This window comes from Ranitomeya imitator, chromosome 1, assembly GCF_032444005.1.
Source record: "Ranitomeya imitator isolate aRanImi1 chromosome 1, aRanImi1.pri, whole genome shotgun sequence".
NCBI classification, from domain to species: domain Eukaryota; kingdom Metazoa; phylum Chordata; class Amphibia; order Anura; family Dendrobatidae; genus Ranitomeya; species Ranitomeya imitator.
The window spans coordinates 360,363,499-360,382,952 of NC_091282.1; the positions used below are offsets into that span (position 1 = coordinate 360,363,499).

At 43.4% G+C, this 19,454-nt stretch overlaps 1 protein-coding gene across 2 annotated transcripts in view; it reads right to left on the reverse strand.

Moving 5' to 3' along the window:
• Positions 1 to 19,454, reverse strand: part of NFATC4 (nuclear factor of activated T cells 4) — a 190,662-nt gene that overhangs the window by 40,202 nt on the left and 131,006 nt on the right. For both annotated transcript variants that reach the window (XM_069761042.1, XM_069761051.1), the window contains exons 4-6: positions 9,373 to 9,572; positions 8,832 to 9,004; positions 200 to 340 (exon numbers count right to left, since the gene is read on the reverse strand). In XM_069761042.1, the coding sequence (XP_069617143.1) occupies positions 200 to 340; positions 8,832 to 9,004; positions 9,373 to 9,572 (514 nt within the window). The remainder of the gene's footprint in view (positions 1 to 199; positions 341 to 8,831; positions 9,005 to 9,372; positions 9,573 to 19,454) is intronic.

Here is a 19,454-nt window from a genome sequence, read left to right on the forward strand (position 1 = left end):
TTGATTATAAAATGTAGTCAATTTTTAGTTGATTTTAGACTTTAATTTGATATACTTTCCCATTCTCGTGTTTTTCTTCTTATCTGTTTGATTTTTTTTATTATCCAAATGAAGTGGCAGACCTTTAGTTTCTGTATAATATTCTATCATTTACTTACGTTTGTTTTCTAAAGAAACAAATCTGTAGCTTGAATCTTACCTGGACCTTTTTCTATGAAGACAACTTTGGAGTCCGAAAGGAAATTGGATCCGCAGAGTAACAATTCTTCACGGCCATTGACTGAGCATGCACTGAGACTATAGTTTTCCACTTGAGGGAGCTCTTGAGCAGAACGCTGAGCTGTGTTGGAAAGAGGAAACTGAAGTGTTAAAACTCTAAACATTTAAGTATTTTCCATGGTTTCTGACCAAAATTAATATATTCCTTCTCTTTTAGTACTACTTCTTGGAAATCACTCATGCGATAGCAGAGTTTAATATATTAAATTTATCATATGCATTAAGTATTATAAAATAATCACTGAATGCCAGGAATGGAAGCAATTTCTTGCTGCACAAGAAAAAATTTTGGCAAAGCAACAATTTATTTTATATAGATTCAAAGAGATTAACAATTAGGCCTGGATCATACATGCGAGAAATATCGCCGAGTCTCGCATGTTAATACACGGCATTGCCCCGTCACTCAGGAGCGGAGCGTGCGGCCGCATAGCAATACATGGAGCTGCACGCTCCGCTCCTGAGTGACGGCGGCAATGCCGGGTATTAACATGTGAGACTCGGCCGTATTTATCGCATGTGTGATCCCGGCCTAAAGGGTTTTTCTGGTACATTAGTTCTAATGACCATCAGATTAACAGGAATCTATTTCCTAGCACTCCCCAGCCTGTTTTCACCTTCCTTACCAGGCTAAATTTTCCAATTCTGACCAGCGTCCTTTTATGAGGTTATAACTCTGGAACACTTGAAGATATCCTAGTGATTCATAGATTGTTTTTGTGACATATTGTACTTCATGTTAGTGGTAAATTTTAGTCGATATGATTTGCGTTTATTTATGAAAACATCGAAAATTTGACAAAACGTGAAAATTTAGCAATTTTCTAATTTTTGATTTTTATGCCCTTAATCTAGATAGTTATACCATACAAAATAGTAAATAAATAACATTTCCCACATGTCTATTTAACATCATCATCATTTTTTAAGCATCATTTTTTTGTTAGGATGTTAGAAGGGTTAGGCTGGAGTCACACTAGACCATAATACGGACCGATGCTATGCGTTAAAAAAAAAATCGCATAGCACTCGGACCAATGTTAATCTATGTGGCAGCTCCTATCATCCGTTGTTTTCTCGGCCGTATTATATGTGCGAGTGAAATCGCAGCATGCTGCGTTTGTCACCGTATTACGACCAAAACCTGCCAATGAAAGTCTATGGGTGCGAGAAAAACTCGCACACCACACGAACCATCAGTGTGACTTGCGAGAAATACGCACCTGTGTTCTATAGAAAAGCCGGCAATTCAGTGCGGTGTACAGTAAAATCACACTGACAGGTTAGAATAGAATAGATAGAGTAAATGTCTACACATTATAGGTAGATATACTATGCAGTATACTGCAGTGCGCAGGCGCCGGAAAGGTCAGAGAGGCCCGGCGCCTGCGCACTGCAGTACTTTGCTCTGCCCTCAGCAGGGCAGACAAAGTACGCCTGCGCCGGAGCCGCGGCGTGAAGACCAGAAGAGGACGTCATGGAATGAAGATGGGAAGCACCTGAGCGGACCTGAGATACCCATTTGACCGGACTAGCAGCGGGACCGCCCCTGGGTGAGTATAATGTAACCTCTTTTTCTCCTCTTTCAGGTAACATCGGGGGCTTATCTACAGCATTACAGAATGCTGTAGATAAGACCCTGATGGCGGTGGGCTTACCTCACCATCGATTTTGGGGGTGACAGGTTCCCTTTAATAAAGAAACTATACATGTTTGGTATCTACCTACTTATACTGACCTGGAAAATCAGTTTGCTAGGTCCGTTTTAGGATATCGTGAACATGATAAATAGAAAACACAAAAAACAACTGTAGAATTGCACTTTTTTGCAATTTCAATGCACTTGGAAAGTTTTTTCCGCTTTCCAGTGCATCCCATCATAAAAGTAATGATGTCATTGAAAAGTACAATTTGTCCTGCAGTAATCAAGCCCTCCTACAGCTATGTGGACAGAAAAATTAAAAAGTTATGACTCTTGGAAGAAGGAGAGGAAAAACTAACACAAAAAAAAGGAAAATGGCCGGGTGTGAAGAGGTTAAGGAGATCCCATGGATTATATGCAGGTGGGATGACACAAAGGCAGTGTGGTGTGCCAGGTAACAGCTGATAGTTGGGATCAGGAGAGGAGAGAGGCCATTTTTAGAGTGTCATTTGTATGATTTCTTGTGTCCCGATACAGAATGTCTGGAGTTTATGTGACTTGCTATGAAGCAAAATGTTCAGCTCTGTTGTAACTGTTGTTATTGTTATGAAATGCCTGTAGTTGCAATAGCTGTTTTTTTTTTACATTGGGACATTTAAAGGAAATGTGGTATCATCACATTTTATATGTTATGTAACATTTCTCCTCTGTTAAAGTACAGCATAGAGAATTCAGATTGTTCTCATCAAAATTTTATCTTGTGCTTTTATACCGCACAGCAACGAATGACATTTTACTCGTGAGTTTGTTGTTTTTTTTTCACTGTAGTTTAATAATCACAAAATAGGCATCCTTGTGTTTTTTTGATTGTTTTTGCGTCCCCATATTTAGATAGCTATTATTTTTCCAGATTTTATTTCTAAATATGGGGATGCAAAAAGCAATAAAAAGTGTTTTTTAGTGTGTGACTGCTGCCAAACATAAAAAACTATATAAATCTGATATTGCTATAATCGCACTGACCCGAAGAATAAAGTCGTCTAATAGCTTATACCGCAAAAGAAACAGCGTAAAAAAATAAAACCAATTCTTCACCTACTGTTGATTTATTCATTCTGCCTTCCAAAGATCGCAGTAAGGCTTGGCACATATTTATTCTGCACTCTGTGCTGAGCGCTTACATCAGGGTTTCAGTGTAAAACTACTGAGTCTAATAGAGGCTCTGTGGACGCCATCTGACATGTGATCCGATGGTGTCCGTTTTTGTAGGCATACATAAAAGTGCCGTCGGCCACAGTTTTGTGCACTTCTGAAATTCAGGACAACACTGAACTTAGGCCAGACGGAGTCCACAGTAACTCTGCTGCCTCATTATAGTGAGTGGCTCCCTCGAGGGTTCTATCTGAATCATGTCACTAGGAGATTTAGATGGAATCCCTGATATACAATGGGTACGGAAAGTATTCAGACCCCTTTAAATTTTTCACTCTTTGCTTCATTGCAGCCATTTGATAAATTCAAAAAAGTTCATTTTTTTCACATTAATGTACACTCTTCTACATTTCTTCTTTTTTTCAGTGAAGATGAGGTGCAATGTTTGCAAATTTATTAAAAAAGAAAAACTGAAATCACATGGTCATAAGTACTCAGACCCTTTGCTCACTATTGAGTAGAAGCACACTTTTGAGCTAGTACAGCCATGAGTCTTCTGTCATGGTTGTGGACAGGGTTCCTTCCCTGTCCTCTCAGGATTAATTTTGTATGGCATTCTTTTTGGGGAGGGCTATATTTACTCGCCCTCATCTGGGGATCCTTGTCAGTGATACATCTGTCTTGGCTGTGTGTCTGACCCCCTGGTGTGCTTGCATACTGGGTAGTCCATTTGCCTTCTCGCGTATGATCCGGTCCGTGTTCTCATTCTGTGCATTGCTTTGTGATTGTGTGCTTAATGTCTGTTTCTGGCTCTGACCTTTGGCTTGGTACTCTTACTAATCTCCTGTATGCCCCGTTTGTATTGCGCCGCTATCTTAAGCTATCTGACCTTTTGCTATGTCCTGACCACTCTCAGCCTGTCACTCTTTGGCACTTGATCAACCTCCTGGCTTGACTTCAGCACGTTCAGACCACTCACCGGTTTCGCCGGTCACTGCCACTACTCGGTGTCTGGCTCTGCCTCCGGCCATTCCCCCAGTGGTCATATGATTCAGGTACTGCGCTTCGGCAGGTAAGCTCACCACAGCACTCCTCTACTACCCCCTGTCCTTCTGTATCTCATGCACAGACTCCTGCTGTAAGTCTGCAGCAGGGTTCTTGATACCAACAAGTTTTTCACACCTGGATTTAGGGATCCTCAGCCTGGTTTCCACGGTGAGCAGAATGCATCACCGATTTCTCTGTGGCCATCTTTTTGAAGCTGTGGGCCCCCGGAGGCTTTAGGAAAATGGCCGCCAGAGGCCGTATGTGCGCAGGTTGAAATCTTGCCAGCACTCGTCTTCAGGAAGATGGCCACCGAGACCTCTGGTGGCCATTTTCCAGAAGCGTTCAGCAGCCTATGGCTTCAGGAAGATGGCCGTGGGGAAACCAGTGATGTACTTGGCTCTGTTCACCGTGGACACCGGGATGCGGCGTTGCCACATTTCTGCCGCCGGCATCCTGAGGAAGGGACCCTGCTCCATGATCTGCAGCATCGCACTCCGGGATTGCAACATTGCCCCACTTCTGCCACCGCTGGCATCCTGAAGATGGGACCCTGCTTCAGCTCTGCCTCACCACCAAACCTGGACCCACAGCATTGCACCCTGGGACTGCAGCATTGCCCCACTTCTGCCGCTGCCAACTTCCTGGGAAAGGGACCCTGCCTTCTTTGACCCCGCCGTAGTATTGCCAGCTCTCAGGTAAGATATTTTAATTTCGGACAATAAGGTAACCTCCATCTTATGAAAATCTTTTTTCTGCTATTCTCCACCCCAAAATTTGGGGTGCGTCTTATGGTCTGGTGCGTCTTATAGCCCCAAAAAATATGTTATGTTTTCTTGGAAAAATGAAAAATCGCTGGTCAACTTTTAACCCTTCCAACTTTCTAGCAAAAAAAAAGAAAGTTTCAAAAATGGTGCTGATGTAAAATAGACATTGGGGAAATGCTATTAACTATTTTGTGCTTTGTATCTCTGATTTAAGGGCATAAAAATTTAAAGTTTGAAAACTGCTACATTTTAAAACTTTTCAATAAAATTCGAATTTGCTTCACAAATAAATAAATGCAAGTAATATCAAAGAAATTTTACCACTATCATCAAGTACAGTAAATCACAAAAAAAACAAATCTCAGAAGTAGAAGTGTTCCAGAGTTATTGCCACAAAGTAAAATTGGGCAGAATTGTAAAATGTGGCCTGGTCATGAAGGTGAAAACAGGCTCGGGGTGAAAGGGTTAATTAAATACTTGGTAATCTATTGCAGTTAAACAAAAACGGTCTAGCATGGTTTACAAATAAAACAATATATTCGCACATAGAGATGAGTGAATATTTAAAACTTCAAATTCATCCTTGTTGCAGGAAAGATATATATCTTGGTACCATGTTAGGCCGGTTTCACACGTCAGTGGCTCCGGTACGTGAGGTGACAGTTTCCTCACGTCCCGGAGCCACTGACACACGTACACACATTAAAATCAATGCATCTGTGCAGATGTCATTGATTTTTTGTGGACTGTGTCTCCGTGTGCCAAACACGGAGACATGTCAATGTTCGTGGGAGCGCACGGATTACACGGACCCATTAAAGTCAATGGGTCAGTGTAAAACACATACCGCACATGGACGTTGTCCGTGTGCAGTCCTTGTGCCGTGCAGGAGACAGCGCTACATTAATCGCTGTCCACCCCACTGGTGCTGAATCCGCCATTCATATCTTCCCTGCAGCAGCATTTGCTGTAGAGAAGATATGAATAATAGTGTGTAAAATCCAGATCCAGGTCCTATGGGAGGTGGAGCCGCATATTCATTACTGTAAATGAGCGGCCCCACGTGACCGCTCATACAGTACAAGGTGCGGCCAGGACAGGAAGCAGCGAGGGAGCCGGGAGCTGGGTGAGTATTTTAATCACAGCGGGGGGGGGGGGGGGGGGCACCTGGATCTGGATTTTACACACTATTATTCATATCTTCTCTACAGCAAACGCTGCTGCAGGGAAGATATGAATGGGGCTTCAGCACGATGCAGGGGACAGCGCTAAACTTTAGCGCTGTCTCCGGCACGGTGCGTGTGGTACCCAGTGGGCACACGGGCGGCACACGTGTGCTGCACGTGTGCCACACTGATGTGCCACAGAAACGCACCGGCACATGGACACAGATAATTCCAGTACCGATTTTTCCGGTACCGGAATTATCTGGACGTGTGAGACTGCCCTTAGCCAGTGGATAGAAAAATATTTAGAATTGAGAGTCCTCAGTGGTTGATACCTTTATATGGCTAACTGAAAAGATGGTAACAAATTGCAAGCTTTCAAGACTACTCAGGTGTCTTCATCAGGCATAGACTAATAGAAATTCTGAAGAATCACATATTTATGCACAACACAGCACAGAAATAATGCCATAGATAAGACAGGTGACGTGAAGCAGAATTACCATTATGTGAATCAACTAAGGCTAATTCCTTAGTTGATGTAAAAAGACATAAATCCATACGACACATTCATTCCTTCACAGTGCATGAATGAATGTGTCACATGGACTTATGTCTTTTTACATCAACTAAGGAACTAAGGAATTTGCCCCTCAGACCATGTGGGGTCATCGTAACCAGACCCCAAATCAGAGGACAATACAACATTCACACTCCTTATCTATGAACTGTTCCAAAATGTATGGACATAACTGTTTATCACTCACATAATGGTAATTCTGCTTCACGTCACCTGTCTTATCTATGGTATTTTTCTGTGCTATGTTGTGCATAAATATGGGATTCTTCAGAATTTCTATTAGGCTATGCCTGATGAAGAGACCTGAGTAGTCTCGAAAGCTTGCAATTTGTTACCATCTTTTCAGTTAGCCATTAAAAGGTATCAACCACTGAGGACTCTCAATTCTAAATATTTTCCTTGTTGTTGGATTCTCCAAAAAAGGGAATTTGTGGCAAATTAATTCACTGTCAATTGCAAGAACTCTAATTGCCCCCAAAAGACATGAATGACTTTCTGAGGACTGTATCCAATCCCATTAAAGCTTTTTAGCGTCACAAAGCTGTGACTGAGGGGATTTGAGTCTTCTCTAATTGATGCAATCTTCTCTTCTGCAATGTATTAGAGGGTGGTGACCATTTTGACGATTCACACAATGCAAAATTGCATATTGAAAGAATTCAACACCAATTCTATTTTCATGGAATCAATTCACTTATCTCTATTCATAGTGGCTGTGCTTGGTATTGCAGTTCCAACTCATTTACTTAAATGAGACAAAGCTACAACTCTAAGGACAGCTGATTGCGTAAGTATGGCATTGTGCAGAATGGGGCACTGTAAGGAATGAGAAGATTGCAACAGTGCCGTGAGTAAGACTCCAGTTAGCTTAATAGTGGTGACTTATCCTGGCCTATACTTCTAAAATCTGTTGATTGTTGTTTGTCAACACTCATTCTCCTTCTGAAATATTGCAAAGGTTCGTCCAGTACTGTTCTTTCTAATCAAACATCTTTAAGCTATGGAACTGAGGAGTTTGGTCACCTAAGCCCATATCTAAACTCGTAGCCAAGATCTGAGTCTGACACAAATTTGGAGTTAGCTGCTTCAGTGTTCAATATTTGTTACTGGGCCCCCACTTGTAGAGATGAGTAGATCATTTGAAATTCAAGCTTGCCGAATTTTCACCAATTTATTTGGGGAGAACAAGTTTGCATGAATCTCCATACTGGAATTACTTGGAAAATACACATGGGGTAGAGGAGACAAAGAACCCTGCTAATCATTTGAGCATACACTCTGCAGAAGAAAGAGAGCGGGCCACAGAGAACATAAGAGCTTACTCTCTACAGGAGAGATAGAGTAAGGCTGGGTTCACACTGTGTTGTGTGAACCCGTTTAACGGACTACGTTACACCGCGGCATAATGCGGTGTAACGTAGTCCGTTAACGCCGCCATTACATACAATGGCGAAAGCATCGCTAGCGCACGCCCACAATGGGCGTGCGCTAGCGATGTGCCGTCATTGAGTGACGGACCCGAGACGCGGGCTGCAGCGTTTCCGGGTCCGTCACTGCTAGCGCACTGCTAGCGCAGATGGAGCTAGCAGATGCTTCATCTGCGCTAGCACAGTGCCAAAGTCGGCACTTGCGTTAGTGCAGTCCGTTTAATGAATTTGTTGAATGGACTGCACAACGCAAGTGTGAACCTAGCTTTACCCAGTGACTCTGGCGATGGAAAAAAACTCTGCCATACAACCTGTGCTCTTCTGGTAATGCCTGGGCTGTGATGGCCTAGGTACTGAACATGACCATACAAGGTATGATAGTATATTGGATGTCCCAGCTGCAGGGCATTATGGAGTGGCCCACACGACAATGCAAAATTACGTTTGCTTGATCTCTGATGCTTCAGCAGTGTGGGAAATGGTTTTGGCAAGTTTTTTTTCTTTTGCGGGCTGTGAATCATATCTCAAAATGTTTAAGTTTGAATCAAACCGTGAATTTTATGAAATTCAACTTACACTTGATCCCTCACGGATTGATCTGCACATCCCTACCTGCTTGCCATGTGCCAATTAGAATACCGATGTTTTGTTAGAAAAGGGGCATCTGGATCACTTCAGGCTGCAGGGTCCCAGGGCAACTGGAACCTCTGCACCCTTAAAAATTACACTTCTGATAATGACTTTGTGGTGCCATTATTTATAATTGTTACTTACAGCACTCTATAGGTATAGAGGCCACTTGTAGGGAGATGCCTTTTCCTGCTCCTTGTGGAATGTGCACCCGGAACACAAGACGGACACGTGTATTTTTTCGGCCAATATCTGTCTCACCCTTCCTGAGCTCGATGTCAGAATTCCGGAGTTTCAAGATTCCAGCGCAGTCTATACTGAAACATGGACAAATATAATATCCATAAGTAATTTAGAACATGCAGCAAAGCCCTGAAACAAGAAATTGAATTAGGTTTTTGTTGGGTTTCCAGGGAAAGGTGAGTAATTGTATTTCAATAGAGGGAGAATTGTGGTATTCCATATATTAATTTTATTTCTATACACCAAAATATATATTTGCTGAAATATTCTAAAATGCAGTGAAAAAAAGGTTACAAAAATTAATGTGACAAATCAGACAATCCCGACAGTTAATTTGCATTTTTATACAATGAAATAAGGCCACATTTGAGCTAGTGACTGGTTGTCTTTTCTTAACACAGTAGAAGTGTAACTTACTCTTTTCTTGTGGCATGCAACTTACTTGGCGCACATGTTGTTCTCGGGCAGTAGGGACATCTCCAGAACCTTTGTGCTTCCCACCAGGGCTTCGTAACTAGGTGTAGCTACCATTTTTCCTGTGATGCGATGAACTTGATAGAAGGCATGAGGTCTCAGGTTGCGCTCATCTGCAGTGCCGATGAACATTTGAAGGGTGAGTGGCTTTTCATTGTATCCTAAAAGCTGTAAAGGAAAATGAAGTCATATCAACATCATCATAGAAGATTTTCTGCTCAGGGCTTCGTCTTCTAAGCTGGAAAGGCAAGACGCTCTGTACAAACGGCTTAGGTTTCAGCCATCTCTAACAATCCTTGTCTTACACTCGTTATCATTGAAATTACAACATGAATGAAAAGCCATGCAATTCTGGAAATCACTATCAATAGGAGTCTTAATGATATACAAATGAAGAAAAAATTAAAACGATTTTCAAAACAACACAATTCATTATCAAATGTGAGCACCAAATGCACTTACACGCTTTGTCATGCTATCAATAAGGTTATTAATGGTTGTCTGAGGAATGTCCTGACACGTTGAATTCACCTGGGGAAGCAAATCAACAAAATCCGCTGCTGGCAGCTCCCTTTGTAATCGACGACCAATGACATCCCTGATGTGCTCAATGGGAGGCAAGTTTGAAGACTCTGCAGGGCCATGGTAGCATGTTTAAGCAATGCAGACTGCTCACAATAGCATGTGCAACATGCGGCCTGATGTGTGGTGTTTAAAAATGGCTATTTAGACACAAAAATGGCCATATTACTGGTTCCACAACAAAAAAATGCAATACCAAGCTGTTAGTGTACCTGAGTTGAAGACTAGGAGTCAGGCTACTGTACTTTATGCCACCCCACACCATAATCCTGTGTCACATTCCCTTGCGAAGGCTTTTTCATGGTGTTGCCCATGTCGTCTTGTCAGAATTGAAGAACGGCGCATTGTGATCCATTCTGTACTACAAGGAAAATTAGATGTCACATACAAAGCCTAAGGGTACCGTCACACTATACGATTTACCTACGATCACGACCAGCGATATGACCTGGCCATGATCGTAGGTAAATTGTAGTGTGGTCGCTGGGGAGCTGTCACACAGACAGCTCTCCAGCGACCAACGATGCCGAGGTCCCTGGGTAACCAGGGTAAACATCGGGTAACTAAGCGCAGGACCGCGCTTAGTAACCCGATGTTTACCCTGATTACAAGCGTAAAACTAAAAAAAAACAAACAGCACATACTTACATTCTGGTGTCCGTCAGGTCCCTTGCCGTCTGCTTCCCGCACTCACTGACTGCCGGCCGTAAAGTGAAAGTGAAAGCACAGCCGCTGTGCTCTGCTTTCACTTTACGGCCGGCAGTCACAGTGCGGGAAGCAGACGGCAAGGGACCTGACGGACACCAGAATGTAAGTATGTGCTGTTTGTTTTTTTTTAGTTTTACGCTTGTAACCAGGGTAAACATCGGGTTACTAAGCGCGGCCCTGCGCTTAGTTACCCGATGTTTACCCTGGTTACAAGCGAACGCATTGCTGGATCGCATCGCTAGATCGCTAGATCGGTGTCACACACACCGATCTAGCGATGACAGCGGGAGATCCAGCGATGAAAGAAAGTTCTAAACGATCTGCTACGACGTACGATTCTCAGCAGGATCCCTGATCGCTGCTGCGTGTCAGACACAGCGATATCGTAACGATATCGCTGGAACGTCACGAATCGTACCGTCGTAGCGATCGAAATGGTATAGTGTGACGGTACCCTAAGGGTACCGTCACACTATACCATTTTGATCGCTACGACGATGGATAGCGATGCGATCCAGCGATGCGTTCGCTTGTAACCAGGGTAAACATCGGGTAACTAAGCGCAGGGCCGCGCTTAGTAACCCGATGTTTACCCTGGTTACAAGCGTAAAACTAAAAAAAAACAAACAGCACATACTTACATTCTGGTGTCCGTCAGGTCCCTTGCCGTCTGCTTCCCGCACTGTGACTGCCAGCCGTAAAGTGAAAGCAGAGCACAGCGGCTGTGCTTTCACTTTCACTTTACGGCCGGCAGTCAGTGAGTGCGGGAAGCAGACGGCAAGGGACCTGACGGACACCAGAATGTAAGTATGTGCTGTTTGTTTTTTTTTAGTTTTACGCTTGTAACCAGGGTAAACATCGGGTTACTAAGCGCGGTCCTGCGCTTAGTTACCCGATGTTTACCCTGGTTACCCAGGGACCTCGGCATCGTTGGTCGCTGGAGAGCTGTCTGTGTGACAGCTCCCCAGCGACCACACTACGATTTACCTACGATCACGGCCAGGTCATATCGCTGGTCGTGATCGTAGGTAAATCGTATAGTGTGATGGTACCCTTAGGCATCAAACAATGTCTACACATACCATCAGCAAGCATTTGCATGACAAAGGGATATGAGGCAGACATCCAACTACAAGTTTTCCATGGACCTCACACCACAGCTCTTAAAGGGTTATCATAATGTAGAGCAAGACAACAATGGAGGTTGCAATAGAAGTCTGTCCTTTTCAATGATAAGTCCTGCTTTGGGCTTGGATTCACTGATAGCTGGTGATTAGCTGGGAAACCAAGTGGACATCTCCATAAGAGGCCTTCATGAGGGAATGTGAAAGTGTTCCAATAGCCATTTTCAAGAAGACAATCCAGGCCGCATGTTTCTTGTGCTCCTGTGAGCAGAATGCGTGGCATAAATGTGCTACCATGTCCTGTAGCATCTTCAGACTTATCTTACACCAAACACATCTTGGATGTCATTGGTTGGCAACTGCAAAGAGAGCTACCAGTGAATTTTTGCATGTTGTGTTCAGACGTGATACTGAATAAATCGAGATGTTTAGACATTTTTTCCAACATCTGCATTATCATTAACATGCCTATAGATCCTTTGATTTTCATAATTCCACAGCTTTTCTTTCTTAGCGTTGCAACTTCAATGTTGAGCAGTGTATATAGATAATCACTTGAAAGGCGACTATGTAATATTAGTTCTATGAAAAAAAACTCAAAGCAAAAAACCCACATGAAAATTGGTCACAGAAAAATCTGCAGTCATGTGTGTTAGGGTTGGCGGAACGCACCGAATATATTTATTAAGTAAGATTGGTGCGTTCGCCACCCGGGATCTACCGTGCAGGAAAGAACCTGCTGCTAAGTAAATGGCAGCACTATATGACGGTACAATGTGAATACACACACGGGTTAACTTCACCCTGTCTGAAGGAAGCGAACCCTGTTGCATCACAGGGCCGCAGTACCGCACCAAGAGCGCAAGCAAGGAGTCTCAGAACTCAATCCCAAGACACAGGATTTGAGTTCATATAGACCTCATGTGCTCGACACCGCAACTGGGGTGTCAGAGTGACAGAAATAATAATAATAGAGATGCACGAGAGTACGTGCGGTGCCGCACTGGCGGACGCCACTAACCACCCAGGCTTGGGTCAGGAAAGCGCTGTAAAAGCGCACGGTGCCGCACTGGCGGTCACAGCAATTAGACGCTGTATTGTGTGTTTCGTGCTGATGGCTAAGTCGGGCGCTAGATAGCAATCATACACCTTCCGCGAACAGTCATACAATAGGGAGGGGATTTTAAAGAACGACTTTCACTCACACACACACATTCACAAATGTATACTAGCGCATGGCCGTGCGGTCATGCGAAGCTTATATAGCTGCAGCACGTTCAGGACCTTCCAAAGAAGGACCAATGGAGTTGCAGCAGTACCTGAGCATGTGACCCTAGATCTCCACTGAGAGATTTTGCCCTGGGCATGCTCAGTGTGTGCAAAGCAGGATTTAGTCCAAGCACCTATAGGACCTTCCAAGAAGGACCAATGGAAGTTGCTGCAGTACCTGAGCATGTGACCCTAGATCTCCACTGAGAGATCTTGCCCTGGGCATGCTCAGTGTGTGCAAAGCAGGACTTAGTCCCAGAAAAGCCTGCTCGCTGCAGATCAGTGCAGGGTACAATAGCAGAGCCTGGAGAGGCAGTAGTAACCCTTTGCACAGTATCAGTCTCAGCGAGACGCTGGGAGCGAAGTCTCCGCTGAGCAGGCTCCACTGTGGCCGATGCAGAATGGGAGACCGCAGCAGACACGGATTGAGATTCCCCCTGTGCAGCAGAGGAAACTCGACTCCTAACAATGTGCGTACAGGAAAATGTCAGTATAGAATATTTCTCATATGTAAATATGAAATGTACACAGAGTAATCTGCGCAGATAGTGAGCTGCGAGACCCTTCTAGTCAATTCTTCTCTTATGAACAGACCAGAAGCACATCTATAAAGTTCTGTCTTCTTCTCCACAACTCTGAGGGTGAGGGCTCTGTATATCGGAATATGATATGGCACTGAGACTGGCATTGTAGTGGGGTGCTATCCAGCATTGTGGTGGGGCACCAACTGGTGATGCTGTACCATGAGAGGGCTCTTTATTCGGGGCACTGTGGCAGGCATTGTGCAGCAAGGAGAGGTACGCTTTGTTCACCAAGTGGTGAATAAAACAAAAAAACAGTTATTTAGACCTGGGTCACATATAGTGGTTACCATGTGACAATCTTTTGATTATGGCAAAAAGAGTGCAAATTGATTGCTTATTGGCAATAGCCATATGATTATTGCACAACTGCAAGGGTGTGTGGCTACCACTACACGGGATTGTCCCCTGGTAGCAAGCTGGATGAGCTCATCCACAGCAGCTAGTGCTCTCCGAAAAAACATCTCATTACTCGTCCGATGTATACGTTGGTGTGAGCGAGCCCTAATAGAGATGTTCCACATATTGTACAATTATACACTGCTCCAAAAAATAAAGGGAACACCAAAATCCCACTTCGTAGATATCACTGAATGAAATATTCCAGTTGTAATGTGTTGAGAACAATAAAACCTAAAACTTATCAATGTAAATCACAACGAATATCCCACGGATGTCTGGAGTTGGAATGATGCTCAAAATCAAAGTGGAAAATGAAGTTACAGGCTGATCCAAGTTCAGTGGAAATGCCTCAAGACAAGGAATGCTCAGTACTGTGTGTGGCCTCCACATGACTGTATGATCTCCCTACAATGCCTGGGCATGCTCATGATGAGGCAGCAGATGGTCTCCTGAGGGATCTCCTCCAAGACCTGGACTAAAGCATCCACCAACTCCTGGACAGTCTATGGTGCAACGTGACGTTGGTGGATGGTGCGAGACATGATGTTCCAGATGTGTTCAATCAGATTCAGGTCTGGGGAACGAGCGGGCCAGTCCATAGCTTCAATGCCTTCATCTTGCAGGAACTGCTGACACACTCCAGCCACATGAGGTCTGGCATTGTCCTGCATTAGGAAGAACCCAGGGCCAACCACACCAGCATATGGTCTCACAAGGGGTCTGAGGATCTCATCTCAGTACCTAATGGCAGTTAGGCTACCTCTAGCGAGCACATGGAGGGCTGTATGGCCCTCCAAAGAAATGCCACCCCACACCATTACTGACCCACTGCCAAACTGCTCATGCTGAGGATGTTGCAGGGAACAGACCTCTCTCCACGGCATCTCCAGACTCTGTCTCGTCTATCGCATGTGCTCAGTGTGAACCTGCTTTCATATGTGAATAGCACAGTGCGCCAGTGGCGAATTTGTCTATCCTGGTGATCTGTGGCAAATGCCAAGCGTCCTGCACAGTGTTGAGCTGTGAACACAACCCCCATCTGTGGATGTCTGGCACTCAGGCCATCCTCATGGAGTCGGTTTCTAACCGTTTGTGCAGACACATGCACATTTGTGGCCTACTGGAGGTCATTTTGCAGGGCTCTGGCAGTGATCTTCCTGTTCCCCATTGCACAAAGGCTGAGGTAGCGGTCCTGCTACTGGGTTGTTGCCCTCCTATGGCCCCCTCCACATCTCCCGGTAGCGCCTCCAGCCTCTGGACACTACGCTGACAGACACAGCAAATCTTCTTGCCACAGCTTGCATTGATGTGCCATCCTGGATGAGCTGCACTACCTGAGCCACTTGTGTGGGTTGTAGAGTCCGCCTCATGCTACCACGAGTGTGAAAGCACAGCCAACATTCAAAAGTGACCAAAACATCATCCAGAAAGCATTGGTACTGAGATGTGGTCTGTGGTCTCCACCTGCAGAACTACTCATTTATTGAGGGTATCTTGATAATTGCCAATAATATCCATCTGTTGTCTATTCCATTTGCACAACAGCATGTGAAATTGATTGTCAAACAGTGTTGCTTCCTAAGTGGACAGTTTGATTTCACAGAAGTTTGATTTACTTGGAGTTATATTCTGTTGTTTAAGTGTTCCCTTTATTTTTTTGAGCAGTGTATAAAGCTCTATGGGATTTCAACATCTAGTTGCATTACTCGGCTTTGCATAGGCATAAAAGTATTTATAGCTCACACAGGAGCAGCAGGAAAAACGTTTTGTGTACTCCATTATTGGACCCCCCACCCTTGGGAATTATTTTTACGTGTTTATTTGCTGTCTTTCCATTTTTCACTATTCTTTTTTGCATTATTTTTGGGGATTAGAGATATACTAAAGACAACAAGACGAAGATCTTGATTGTGATCTACATATTTAAGAGGCGGAACATGCAAGCCATAGTGTTCTTTAGTACCACCGCTACATGGAAGAATGCAAGCGTGGGAAAGATGAGAGGAGACGGGAACAGCTGGGAATCATCTTGTCACCCAATGAGCCTTTCAATGCTGGAGTCTGTCCCTTACGCACAGTGCCAGCGCCCGCCTCCCAGATATACAAGCTGATAGACTTTGCTTCCAGGCTCGGCTGATTATACAGGAAAGGCACAATCGGACATTATTTCTATCCTATTAATCATATAATAGTCTGTAATAGACACCAACAATACAGGTCTCCTCGCATGGTGTTCCCTATGCCACAGGACTACCTAATAATAAAGAGAGGAAAGGGAACTTGCTGGAAGCCCACTAATGCTCTAAATCCACTCTTCTCACATATTGCTATTAGGAAACTGCATCACTATTATGTTTTTAAAACTACATCAAAACTATATATGAAAGCATATGACTTTTTCTTTAAAGTAGCCAAAGAATGTGCAAAGAATGGTTTCCACAGAAAGCTAAAATGTTTTACAGATGGTTTAGAATACAGTACAGCGCTTTTCTTTACTGACAGGCAGAACGAGCTGTAAATAATGGAACTTTCAGTTATATTTTGTTTATATATTATGTCCTTTGAATTGTACAGTCTATCATCTGACAAAAACGTTCCAGAAATGGTAGATATGACGAACACGTACAGTCGAGTTCACACTGTGCAATGTTTTTTTTTTCTTTTGCTACTTGTTTTTTGTATACAAAACTGGGAATGAATTACACATTCAGTATTTGACAACCTTTTTTAAAACAATTTTTCAATTGAAAACATGATCTATAATCCAACTCACAAACGCCAATCTAATATATAAAGCTGAATGTGTGTGTGAGTATGTATGTGTGTCTGGGATTGGCATCTGCACCGTCGCAGCTACAGCCACAAAATTTTGCACAGTCACACGTCTGGACGACGAAAGCATCATAGGCTATGTTGTGAGGTGAAATTTTAACCCCGCGCTTTCCAATTCACCAAACAATTTTGCCCCTATCTACATAATGGGAAAAAGTGAAAGGAAAAGTGTTGGAGGCGTCGCAGCTACAGCCACAAAATTTTGCACAGTCACACGTCTGGACGACGAAAGCATCATAGGCTATGTTGTGAGGTGAAATTTTAACACCGCGCTTTCCAATTCACCAAACAATTTTGCCCCTATCTACATAATGGGAAAAAGTGAAAGGAAAAGTGTTGGAGGCGTCGCAGCTACAGCCACAAAATTTTGCACAGTCACACGTCTGGACCCCCAGAGTGTCATAGGCTATGTTGTGAGGTGAAATTTTAACCCCGCGCTTTCCAATTCAGCAAACAATTTTGCCCCTATCTACATAATGGGGAAAAGTGAAAGGAAAAGTGTTGGAGGCAAATTGACAGCTGCCAGATGTGAACACGGGGGACTTAGAGAGTGAGAGCGATGGCGCCAAAGAGTATATACACCATACAGTTGCTAAGGTGGGGCCCCGACATGGGATACTCACCACACACGGGGATATGAACACACACACAAAATGTGCCACACACTAACACGTGCTTGAACACATATTACTCTCAGCACACATTTCACCACACATACACCAACCTCGCCACATCAAAGTCGAAACACAAAAGTCGCCGCTCAAAACTCGCCACGCGCAAAACTCGCCACATGCAAAAACTCGCCACATGCAAAAACTAGGCTCACGCAAAACTCGCCACAAGTCCAAAACTCACCTCATGGAATACTCGCCACACGCAAAACTTGCAGATGCGGAAAAATTGCCACATGCACAAAAGTTGCAACACATGCAAAAGTTGCCTCACACAAAACTTGCACATACTCAAAAGGCACCACACATAAAACTCACCATGCGCAAAACTTGCTGCACACAACTTGCTACACTAACCTGTCACATGCAACTCGACACACAAAAAGTTGCTACACACATGTTGCCACACAAAACTCATCTCACAAAAGTCGCTACATGCATGTCGCCACACGCAACTCAACACACACAACTTTACAAACGAAACTCACCCTAAAACACACACAAGTCTGGTATTATCCTTCAAAAATAAAAATCTGATTAATAAGCAGACAAACTACAAGAGCAACAAATGTACCATATAGGAAATACGGCAGCTGTCAGTCACATGACCTGTCTATTATGTGTATGTGTGAGCTAATATATACTGCCAGGGGGAGGGCTTCCTGTTGGCTGGGGATTTATCAGGCTGCCAATTTAGCTTACAAATACTGAGGTAAAAATACTGAGCAAATAACGTGTGAACGAGGTCTAATACAGGAGGAGATGACACACAGGTATATACTATATAGAGGAGGAGATGACATACAGGTACATACTATATACAGGAGGAGATGACATACAGGTATATACTATATACAGGAGGAGATGACACACAGGTATATACTATATACAGGAGCAGATGACCTACAGGTATATACTATATACAGGAGGAGATGACACAGATATATACTATATACAGGGGAGATGACACACAGGTATATACTATATACAGGAGCAGATGACATACAGGTATATGCTATATATAGAAGATGACATACAGGTATATACTATATACTGGTGGAGATGACTCACAGATATATACTATAAACAGGGGAGATGACACACAGGTATATACTATATACAGGGGAGATGACACACGTATATATATATATATATATATATATATATATATATATATATAGGAGGAGATGACACACAGATATATACTATATACAGGAGCAGATGACACACAGGTATATGCTATATACAGGAGGAGATGACACACAGGTATATACTATATGCAGGAGGAGATGACTTACAGGTATATTCTATGTGCAGGAGGAGATGACATACAGGTATATACTATATAAAAAAGGAGATGACACATAGGTATATAGAGGAGGAGATGACATACAGCAGGTACATACTATATACAGGGCAGATGACATACAGGTATATACTATATACAGGAGATGACATACAGGTATATACTATATATAGGAGGAGATGACATAAAGGTATATAGTATATACAGAAGAGATGAAATACAGGTATATACTATATACAGGAGGAGATGACATACAGAAGGTATATACTATTTACAGGGGAGATGACATACAGGTATATACTATATACAGGAGATGACATACAGGTGTATACTATATATAAGGGAGGTGACAAACATGTATATAAGGAGGGGAAAATGAGGGGTGTGAGGTGAAAATGAAAAGATGTGAGTGCAAAATGAGAGGAATGAGGGAAAATAGTGCAGTGATTGGAAAATGACAGATGTGAGGTCAAAATGACAAGTGTTAGGGGGAAAATAAGAGGAGTGAGGGAGAAAATGAGAGGTGTAAGGGAGAAAATGAGAGATGTGAGGGGGGAAAAGAGAGGCGTGATGGG